Source organism: Nicotiana tomentosiformis, chromosome 10, assembly GCF_000390325.3.
Source record: "Nicotiana tomentosiformis chromosome 10, ASM39032v3, whole genome shotgun sequence".
NCBI classification, from domain to species: Eukaryota; Viridiplantae; Streptophyta; class Magnoliopsida; order Solanales; family Solanaceae; genus Nicotiana; species Nicotiana tomentosiformis.
Window position 1 is genome coordinate 71,636,550 of NC_090821.1, and position 11,780 is coordinate 71,648,329.

At 36.5% G+C, this 11,780-nt stretch overlaps 1 protein-coding gene across 1 annotated transcript; it reads left to right on the forward strand.

Moving 5' to 3' along the window:
* The first annotated feature begins 3,318 nt into the window (after positions 1-3,318).
* On the forward strand, positions 3,319-11,514 carry LOC104092985 (receptor-like protein 4). The gene is made up of 9 exons (XM_018769733.3): positions 3,319-3,474; positions 3,600-4,667; positions 4,970-5,117; positions 6,164-6,235; positions 6,550-6,618; positions 7,200-7,268; positions 7,561-7,638; positions 9,639-9,844; positions 11,025-11,514. Exons 1-9 carry the CDS (start codon positions 3,405-3,407, stop codon positions 11,129-11,131), a joined length of 1,887 nt encoding a protein of 628 aa, XP_018625249.1. The 5' UTR covers positions 3,319-3,404; the 3' UTR covers positions 11,132-11,514.
* Positions 11,515-11,780: the final 266 nt, after the last annotated feature.

An 11,780-nucleotide genomic window follows, 5' to 3' on the forward strand; every position in this document is an offset into this window, starting at 1 on the left:
ATATTCTTTGTCAAATATTAATTCTTGAATTCATGCATTAATTGTTACATGCTATTTTAATTATGTATTTTAATTGTTATTTGACATTTAACATATTAAATATTAAATTACCTATTTTCTCCCTGATTCTCATAATAATTTGCTATTTGTCATTGTTTGTTTCATGATTAAATCATAATTATTGTATGCTTGTTGTCTTATAATTTTATATTAATTGTTACATTTATTGAGAAAATTTCTTCTATAAGAATTGGTAAATGAATATGTTGGAGGAGCGGGTTGCACGCCGCAACAGACTTGTTAAAAGTCCATATTGGAGGATCGGGTTGCACGTCGCAACAGACTTATTAAAAGTCCATATTGGAGGATCGGGTACGCCGCAACAGACTTAATAAAAGTCCATATTGGAGGATCGGGTTGCATGCCGCAACAGACTTATTTAAAAGTCGACATACACAATTAAAATGAATATATTGTGAGAGCGGGTTGCACGCTGCAACAAAAATGAATGTGAATATATTATGAGAGCAGGTTGCACGCTGCAACAGAATTGAATGCGAATATATGGTGAGAGCGGGTTGCACGCTGCAACAGAATTGATGGAAATGATAATTGGTTATGACTGCTGAGTTGGCTTCAATTATTATAAATGAGTTACCTGAATTATTTCTATTATTGTTGTTGTTACTAATATTGCGTACAAGTTAATGTAAGTGACCCGCCTTAGCCTCGTCACTACTTCGTCGATGTTAGGCTAAGCACTTATCAGTACATGGGGTCAGTTGTACTGATACCACACTACGCACTTCTTGTGCAGATTTTGGAGTTGGTCCCAACGGCATACCGTAGACTTGCTCGGATTTCAGCTACCAGAGGAGACTTGAGGTATAACTGCATGGCGTCCACAGTTCTGAAGTCCCCATCTATTTTTACTTTAGATGTGTGTTTATTTCTAGACAACTTTATTTTATTTAGACCTTTATTTGTATTTATTCTAGGAGCTCGTGCACTTGTGACACAAATTCTGGGATAGTATTTAGACACTGTTGCATTTATGGATTATTTCAGTATATTTCAAACTTTGCTTCCACATTCGTTTCTTTGATTATTAATAATTTAAAAATTATTTAAAAAATGGTTAATATTATTCTAACGTTAGCTTGCCTAACAAGTGAAATGTTAGGCGCCATTACAGTCCGAAGGAGAGAATTTCGGATCGTGACAGACGGTTAGAATTTAAGCTTTGGAAGAACCTAATTTCAGATCCAAAGGTTCGTATTTTGGTGATTAAACTTTAAATTTTTAAAAGCTGAATATGTTTTAAATAAAGGTAGTAAAAGCGATTACGTTGTGTCATTTTTACACGTCTTGAGTCTTGAAATTCATCAAGGTAAACAATTTTATTTGATTAAGCGCTTATTGGTTCATCTTATATATCGTTGATATAATCGAACGAAGCTAGTATTAGTAAATATATTCCCAAAATGTTATATTTCGAGTTTTTTTATCATAGTAAAGTCGCATACCATCTTATCTTGTTGAAGAGATAAAATATTCAAATTGTATGTCTTTTTATGATATGCCGAATTCATATCACCTTATTTAAATAGGGGATAAAATTGATTTTATATAGATAACAACTAATATTTCGACAAAATGGCAGTACAATTAGTAAATATCACTATCATCCAATCTAAATCTATGAAATAAAAGCAATAATTCTCACTTTGGGACCAATTACCTGTTACCTTGTGCAGATTTGGCAAACGATGCCAATGTACTCTTCTCATAACTCCTGCTTTCATAATAATGATCCAACTTCCTCCTTTACTTCTAATTTCTTTCACGTGAGTCATTAATTATTCATCAACTTCTCATAAATTCAATTACTCCTACTACTTACAAAGTTCTATAACCATTAAAACATTACACTATCTTCCCAATTACTCCACTATGTAGAAAACATACATTTATCATAATAAATGTTGTAATTACTAATCCAACTACTCTAATTAAATTTCTATTACCTACAGCCGCAGATGTATACTACTCAGAGCCATTATTATATACTCCATCCGGTCCACAATAAGTGAGTTTTTGGATGTTTTCATACAGATTAAGAAATTCATATTTTAACATTAATTAGCAATGAAATTGACCATATTAACATTTACTATCTCTTCACATAAATACTCCTAACACATACTCAAACATTATTTACTCCAAGGGCAATGTAAAAAAAAGATAATTAATTCATTCTTGAAATCTGAAAAAATCACTTATTTTAGACCACAAAAAAAGACCAAAAAATTACTTATTATGGACCAAAGGAAATACTATTCAAGCTCTAAATATAATGTGGAATTCACATAAAATAAAAAGTTAGTTTATTCATAACAAATGTTTTGCAATTACTAATTTCAACTACGTACCCTAAATTCTTTACCGTGGATCCACGTAAAACATATATTAATTAGTACTTGATGATTCCATTATGAAACTCTTTTACATGCATAATATTATTATTTTCAGCTTATTATGCACATGATATAGATGTTTAAATCAGTCAATGTAAATATGCTCATTACTATCCAACTCAAGTACTAAATAGACACTATCAAAACTGTAGAGGGATAAAAATCCCTTCATCTTTAATCAAATATTTCCATTTCGAGTCATTTAAATAGAGAAATTCCTTATAAAAAGAACCTCCTCATTTACAAGGGAACAATTTCCCCTTAGGTAACATTTCTCTATTTTCTTGAGTACTCGCTTCAAATATAGTAAAACTTTAAGTATTAAGAGATGTTATTCTTATTGTTTCCAATATAACTATTCGATAACACAGGTTGTATTTTGCTTGCAAAAATCCAATAAGTATTTCCGATGAAAAAATACTAGATATTCTGTTTTCTAAAACCAACACTTTTACTGTTGTCTGACACAGTATAATAAGTTATACGCGATATAAATTTATAGTAGTCCATCAAATATATTCTCTCTATATATACAAATACAGGCGTTCGTGCGCGCACACATACACATATATATATAGTCTTGAACCAATTATAAAATTATCTCCGCGTGATGTGTACCTTTCTCGAACCCTGTCTGAACACGGTATATTTTGTACACCGAACGGGCTACCTTCCCTCACTGCCCCTTCCCACCCCCCACCCAAAAGTCAAGAAATCGAAGCATCAATCTTGGCTTAGCTTTCATTCATTACTAAAATTAGTCTGCTTCAATTCATTCATTTTCATACTTTCTCTTACACCACCCCGCCAATCTCGCAATTCCTAACCCCCCCACCCCCCCACATGCAATAATCACACCCCTTTTTCCCTCCCTTATGTCCAAACAACTAAATTCACATTATCTCTCTCTTCCCTCTTTACATCAATATGTCTCTCTTCTTCTTCATCTCCCTTTTACCTTTTCTCCCTTCTTCCTCTTCTCTTCACTACCCTTTCAGTAAGCTCAACTTAAAACTAACTTCAACTTCATTTTCTCATCATTTTTCCCAACTGTTCTAATTTTAACCAACTAACTTAACTAACTTTCTTTTTCCCTCTTTTTTTTTTTTGTTGTTGTTGCAGATTATTCATTACATATAGATTGCGGAAGTCTTTCAAATTCAACTGACGTCTTCAATACGTCATGGCTTTCCGACCGTTACTTTACCGGCGGGTCAACCTCCGTCGTATCCGAGCCTCTCCACTTTCAACACTCACAAGAAAAAACCCTCCGTTACTTCCCCGTTTCCTCCGGTAAAAAGAACTGCTACGCAATTCCCAATTTGCCCTCCGCCGGCCGTTACCAGCTCCGTTTGTTCACCGTCTACGATAACTACGATGGGAAATCACACTCCCCGTCATTCGACGTCTCCGTCGAGGGCAATGTCGTCTTTCAATGGCGTTCCCCTTGGCACGAATCCATCTCACGCGCCGGCGCGTACTCCGATCTGTTTTTTACTATTGATGATGATGACGTGGCGGATGTTTGTTTTTACAGTATTGCCACTGATTCCCCCGTGATTGCGTCGCTTGAAATCACGCAAATTGATCCGGCTTCTTATTTAGTCAATGATAGTTCAATTTTGGTCAATTATGGTAGATTTTCCAGCGGGTCGGATCAATGGGGACCCGGTTTTAGTAACGATACGGATCGGTTCGGCCGGTCATGGCAATCGGACTCCGATTTTAGGTCTACGGTTGCGGGGGTATCCACTGGAGCACATATTAAGGCTATTTCTGCAATGAAAAATGTTGTTAATGTGGATAAAGCACCAAATTATTTTCCTTTGAAGTTGTATCAAACTGCAGTTACTGTAATTGGTGAAGGAGGTGAATATTTGGAGTATAATTTACCCGTGGACGCGAAATTGGATTACTTGTTGTGGTTTCATTTTGCCGAGATTGATGTAAGTGTGAATAGAGCTGGGAAAAGGGTGTTTGAGGTGGTGGTGAATGGTGAGAATGTGAGTAGAGTGGATATTTATGAGAAAGTTGGGAGCTTTGCTGCTTATGATTGGAGTTATGTTGTTAAGAATTTGAGTAGTGCTGAGTTGAATGTGAGGCTTGTGCCTGTTGTGGGTGCGCCTGTGATTTGTGGCCTTGAGAATTATGCTATTATTCCACCTGATCTCAAGACTCTTCCTCAACAAGGTATACTGATTTGAGTTTAGTTATATGCACTCACGATGTAAAGAGTGTAATTTCTCCTATTATAGAAGATTCCTTTCCATTTTCTTAGGGTTACCAATTAATGTTTGTATAGAGAATTACATGCAGTTGCCTTTTCAGCGAGTTGATGGTCTAAATATTTTTACACGTTCACTGTATAGAACTTAATGAAATTTAGTTTATTTCAAGAACTCGTCGCAGTTGTGTGTATTTTTGGTAATTATGTTAGTTGTGGAAGTTCCTTTCGGCAAAATTTGAACTTGTTCTTTTGCCTGTGTTTGCAGTTGTTGCTATGAAAGCATTGAAGGAGTCGCTTAGAGTTCCGGATAGGATGGGATGGAATGGTGACCCTTGTGCTCCTACTACTTGGGATGCTTGGGAAGGTGTTACATGTCATCCAACTAAGAATGGATCGCTTGTGATCTCCCAAATGTAAGTTATTCTTCTCTCTCTGTTGTACGTGGATACATGTTCAATGACGATGGGAGAGTATTTGAGCTAGCAGTTAGTGTCTAGCCTGCTTGGATATCTTAATGGAGGTCATAACTTTACTGCTAGCTTGCTACCTTTCATTATCTGATAAGGGGCACATACTAACATGTGGTGATAGCACGGCACAAATGAGATAAGAACAATGTATAATGTGTGTGTTGATAACATTAGGGTTGGCTAGAAAACTGATGTAGAAGATCGAGAACAAAGCCATGTCTTTCTTTTAGTTGCAATACAGAGTCGCAGTGCACAACTAGAAGTGGACGGAGTTTTTGGAGCAGCTATCTTGCCAAAGTGAATTACCTATGTATGTATCTGTTCTTAACAAATTCTTGAGCCGAGGGGCTATCCGAAACAACCTCTCTACCTTCATAAGGTAGAGGTAAGGTCTGCGTACACATTACCCTCCCTAGACCCCACTTGTGGATTCCACCGGGTTTATTATTGTTGTTGTATCTGTTCTGAACAATGAAGCATAGCATGGGATATTGAGTTGAATGAAAAATGTAGAACTTGCTGCGCAAGTACCTGGGGCAGAAGATGTATGCCTTGCAGGTCTTTTGGCTATGGCTAGGTACCGTAGTGCTCTGCGGTCTTAACTCAAAAAGACATTTCGAAACATTGTTTCAAGCTTAAGAACCCAATTCCACAAAATTTTATTGAAATGCCGAGGCAAGGCATTTGGGTTTGGATGTCAATTCATCTTAATGAAGGAAAGAAGCGTCATGGAATTAATTCAGATTTCAGATCTACTAGTACACGAGCCCTTGGAAACCACTGTGGTTGGACTGTTAAAGTGTGAAATTTCCACAGCTCTTACTTGGCAAATGATGTAATCATTAATTTCAAGTTGTGTGTCAAAGAAGGAAAGAAAAGAAGTTTTCCCTGCAACGAATATCCCCTTGACTTTCTATTGTTTAATTCAATGTGATAAGTAAAGCACCACATGTATATCCTTCTTGATTCTTTTAGTTCTTTTCTTTCAGAGATCTTGGAAGCCAAGGCTTAAAGGGATATATCAGCGACCAAATTGGGCTCTTGTCTAATTTGGTAAGCTTGTAAGTATCAACTGTCAATTTCGCACCTCTTAACAGTTTATCTCTTAAATACCGGAATTTCACATGTTAATCCTCCTATGTAGTATCTAGACTTGCTCACTAGGTGGTCCTTATAAAATGATTAAGAGGTGTTCGGATACACTGAAAACATACTAGTATCTGCGTATGCTCATTATGGTGCCCGATGAATAAATACTTTCTATTGGATCATTTCAGCTGCACTATCTTCTTTTCTACACTTTTACTGTTTGTTACCTGTGTTTTTATTTTGCCTTTGCAAATATTCATTCTACTAATCTTACTTTTTGCAACAGGAATCTAAGTTCTAATTCTTTGGGAAGTTCTCTACCGTGGGGATTGGGTCAGAAGTCTCTCGTGAAACTGTAAGACCATATATTAGCACTGTGTTCTTGATCGTGATTTTGTTTGCTTGAAATGGTCTGGTGTTTTGCATCTTAGAACTATGGGTTTTATCAAGTCCGACTTACATAAATTGTTGAATGTTATTGGAGTCCTGAATTACACGGATCCTGCCAGATTTTTCTGATTCACTCACTTGCTACTAGTTTAACAACTTGCCTCTTGTAAATTCCTTTTATTCTCTGGACCTTTTTTTGTTGAGATAAGGTCCTTTTATCCCTGGTCCTTAGATTGAAGTTTTGGTTATCAACTTTATTTGAACTAACAATGTCACTTTTTAAAGCTTGATCTTTGGACCCCTCCCAGCTATGTCTTATTGAAGTGTTTTTTTTGGGCTCCAATTTCCCTAAAACTCTCGTCTATCATAACTACTCTTGTTCAGAAATAGCCGTAAGGCCTAGTGTATTAGTCCTCTTTCTCTCTTTTGAAGAGCTAACCCCTTTTGTAAAAGAGAAAAGTGCTAGCCCCTTTTGTCAAACTGGTTTGCGGTTACATTCTTGGTACTTGAAGCTTGCAATTCGTCATTTGGAGATCTTTTGTGCAGGGATTTGTCAAATAACAAACTTACCGGATCCATACCTGATAGTCTAGCTTCGTCCACCTTGCAATTTGTGTAAGCTTCATTCTTGTTCTCCTTAATCTTTTCATGTATTTGTTGTTGGGTATTTTATTTTTTGTGAGGTACCAGTTGCTTATTGCATGATTGTTTTACAAAGCAAGATAAGTATTTGGGTTGTAAATCATTGGGATTGAACAACAACAACAACAACAATCCAGTAAAATCCCATTAATGGGGTCTGGGGAGGGTAGTGTGTACGCAGACCTTACCCCTACCCTGAAAGAGTAGAGAGGCTGTTTCCGAAAGACCTTCTGGTTACTTCTAACAGTTTCACTGTTTTGCTCAGGTATTTGAATGGTAATGAACTCGAAGGCCAAGTGCCGGAGGAACTTCTCTCCATTGGGGTCCATGGTGGAGCTATTGAGTATGTCATGCTCTAATTTCTGGCTAAAGTAATTCCTTTAGTGGAATTTTAAGTTCTTCTTTTAGTAATTTTTTTTTATTTTCGAATCGATGCTACTAAACAAACAGAGCCAATTCAATGAAGAGTGTGCCTCTGCTGCTGATGTCATTAGTGCAAGAATTGAGATGCTTCCCTCTGTTAATTTCTAGTTTAGGCTGTTAAAATACCTTATGGCAAAATAGTTTAAGTTGGAGTTTGCCCTTTGTTTCATGACCTATAAAAGTAATTTTTCTGGTTTAACGCTATCGCCACAAGACTTTTTACCGATCTTCAATTATTCTATCATGCCTGCTATCTGTTACCGTAAGAAAGGACAATCTCTAGATATTTTAATTAGGTACAGGAATCATTAGTAGCTCAAGAATGTTGTTGTTTCCTTTTGTTTTTCTCTGTAATTTATTTTTAACATTTTGAACCTAGAAGCTCCAACTGATTAGTTTCTAGAGTTCACTGTCAGAATGCTTTTGTGGTTTTTAATTAGGAGGTAGCTCTGTAAAGGGGAGTCTGTTAGGAACTAGTCCTGAACTTTTTGGACTTTGTTCTAATAATCCTTTGTAGCAGCTAGTTGGTTAGTGATGAATTGTAAGATTGTGCGGGAGTGAGTTCAATATGCAAAATGGAAAATGGTTTTTGGAAGCTGAAGGGTAATTTTGTGGGCTTCATGGAATTAAAGTAGATCATAGAGGGGCAGTAGTGGAGTATCTTTTCTCCATGCAGTAATTGGTTAGACACCATGGTTGTTATAAAAAGAAGAGATGGAAGACTTCTGGTTTGATAGGACAGAGGAGGGAGAGGCGATTAAGAGATGGCCAGTACGAATATTCTTCGCAATTAGGGTTTTGCTGCACGCTTCGCCTTATAATAGAATGAAAACATCTTACAGGCTTAAAATTGCCAAATGACTCATATATTAGAAAATTTAAGAGCAAAAAGAGTAAACTTGCTCGGGGAAATATACACCCTAGAGAAAAGGTGTACGCCTTAGCCTAAAAACTCTGAAGGTGGCTATCTCCTGGGAGTCTTGCTAGGCGCAAGACATTTTACCAGAGTCTTGCCTAAAGGTGAACTGTGCATTGTGCCTCGACTAAGCCTTTGTTCCCTTAAATTTGGGAGATGGAATTCTACGGTCCATCTCTTTTTTTTTGTGTACTCTTTGGGTACTTGCGAAATTTAATAATCCAGCTTTGCATAGTTGCTTTTGAGTTTATTTATAAAAAAAGAGTTGCTCTTCGAGTTTCTTTGGAGTTACTTGACAGGAAATAGATCATATCAAAGGAGTTAGGTTGAATTCTACAAAGTTGTAATGGTGCATAAAGGGAGAAGAAGTTTATCAAATGTTTTTGACCTGCAAAATAGGACGGAATACTCAACTTTTTAATCTGTGCGAGGATTTAACAAAATTCTGATGATTAATTGAACTTGAGCTTTCATTAATGTCAAAGTTTGAATTTTGTTACCAGTTTGGTGACATAAATTTCAGGAATAGATTCTACGAGGAAATGACACTATTATTCTGGGAAAGAAGATTTAAAATCATTAATGGTGTAGTTTGCTTTAGAGATTATTTTGCAGTAACTATGCTTGCTTGTCCTAAACAAGAAGAGTAAATCATAACACAATGGTGCCTTCTGACGAGGGGGGAGGAACGCTGGGGTTTTTTGGGGGGGGGGGGGTGGAAGAAAATAGAAACTGGTGTTAGCTACTTTTGGTTCAACTCCTATGTCCTCTAAACTCTATTAAGGAAATGTAAAACACGTAAAAACACTTTACTGTAAGCTTTGAGATCTTTGAGAAAATGAATATAATATTGTCAAATTATTAGCTATTATAGTGGACGCCTCAGTTTAATTTTTTCTTGTGATAAAAATTCTACAAGGCGGGTTATTTTCTCGGGGTTTATATGTTGTTTCTTCCTTCATGTACTAGTAGTTTTACTGACAGAAAGCATATTGCTTCCACAGCCTCTCTGGTAATAAAGGGTTGTGTGGAGGACCTACCTTGCCGGATTGTCCACTATTTTGGAATAAAGATGGTCTCTCTACAGCCGGTAAAGCTGCAATTGGAGTATCATGTCTAGTATTTGTTTGCGTGGTAGTTTTGGTGGCGTACATCTGCTACAAGAGGAGGCAGAATGATTATGACTTTGGTCTTCCGCACGAAGTAATGTGTAAGTGGTTTCTGGGCGATTATAACATGTTATTTTTTCCATATTTTCTTTGTACTTTTAAATCTGCATGAAGAGAGTACTTACCTGTTAACTGATTATAGAGCTACTTTATGTGACATCCTGTTTTTGAGGTCAAATTTACATTATTCTCCGTCATCAAATCTAAAAGTTGCATGAACAACATGTTTAACAAGATTGCGCTGCATCATGATCAGGATAATACGAGTTCTTAGGCTGTAGCCCAAGTAAATGTCATGCAGTACCTCTGCGTCAGCTAAAACACACACACACACAATGATGTGTGTGTGTGTGCGTATCTTCAACTGAACTGTACTTTTTTTACGGAATAGCATAATATGGTATTTCTTCAATGATATATCATAGTCATAGATGTTATTGTCATAGATTGTCTGGAATATACTTTATATAATATGGTTCATATGATGTCCACTTGTTTGCCACCATTCGTCCCCATATTCGGCTCTTTATCTGCCTGACTAACTTGAAAATGTCCAAACTTAACCAATAGGTGGCTTTTATTAACTATACTGTGGTAATATTTGTTCTGGCTTATATACTTTACCTTCACAAAAAAAAATATCTATCTTATGGCTGATGATAGAGATTCAAGTTGGTTTTGTGAGGTATGATATTTGAAGCTTTATGAATCATGGCTCTGCTCCTTCACATTTCACTTTGTCACAGATTTGTATTATCATATTCTGAGAGAAATATGCACATTGTCAATTTTGTATCTGTTACTAAAATCTTGGGATAGCAAGTTTACAAGTATTTATATTTAAAGTCTACTCCCTCTTTTTCAAATCAAATTTGTAGTTACTGAGGGTCAACTGGAACTGGACTAAGTTTTCGAAATTAAATTGAAGGATGTCTGATTTGTTTTCTTAACATGAAATTATCTATTTTCCTGTTGAATATGGTGGATGCTAGGTAATTTACTTTCTATTACAGGTTGAATTTTTCCTTTCTACCCCTTCCCTTTTTCCTTCCTGAGCCAAAGGGTCTACTGAATACAGCCTCTCTGCCTTTGTACCTTCCCCGGACCCCACTTGTGGGACTACACTGTTTTTTTTATGGTTGTTGTTGTTGTTGTTGTTATACTGTTGTCTATTCTAGATTATGAACTAATCTCTCCACCTTCCACAATTCGTCTTAACAGCATTAGCTGCAAAGAGGAATAGGTATCAGCGGCAAAAGTCGCTGATGACTCTAGAAATGGAGAGCCAGCATGCCAAAGGATTTATACCAACATATAATGCAACATGACATAGCTTGTACTTGTGGGAAGAGAATGTGAATTTTGATGGTGTTCAACTTGCCAAATAGAGACAGATAGAGGACATTGATTGTGTCCAATACAAGGTGCTGAGGATAAGGAGCTTAGGGATGGGCACCAGTGCCTTAAATGATATGACTAAGGAGGAGCTTTTGACAAGGGGTCTCTAGAAATGCAGATTGTTTTGTAGAGTTCAGTGTATGCCAATTTGTTCATGAATCCACCAAACAGATAGGCAAATGCCTCCATTGTATCATACCCAATTTTGGGCATTTGACAAAGATATATGATTGTGACTCAACATTGTAATGCACATAGAAATAGAGAACTTTTCTTTGTTTGGTTGATCCCATAATTGACATTATTGTGTACTTCTGATATTGATTTTTACTCAATAGAAAATTGTTTGAGTCGTAAAACAGAACTTCTTCCAAATACAACAACAAAAACATTCCAGTAAAATTTCACAAGTGAGGTCTGGGGAGGATAATGCATACGTAGACCTTACCCTTATTCCAGAGTGGTAGAGGGGCTGTTTTCGATAGACCTCTGGTTCAAGAAGACGAAAAGAGACAATAGATCAGTAACAACAACATAGGTAAGAAAGATAATAATATCAGCATAGTAAGAACCAGAAAA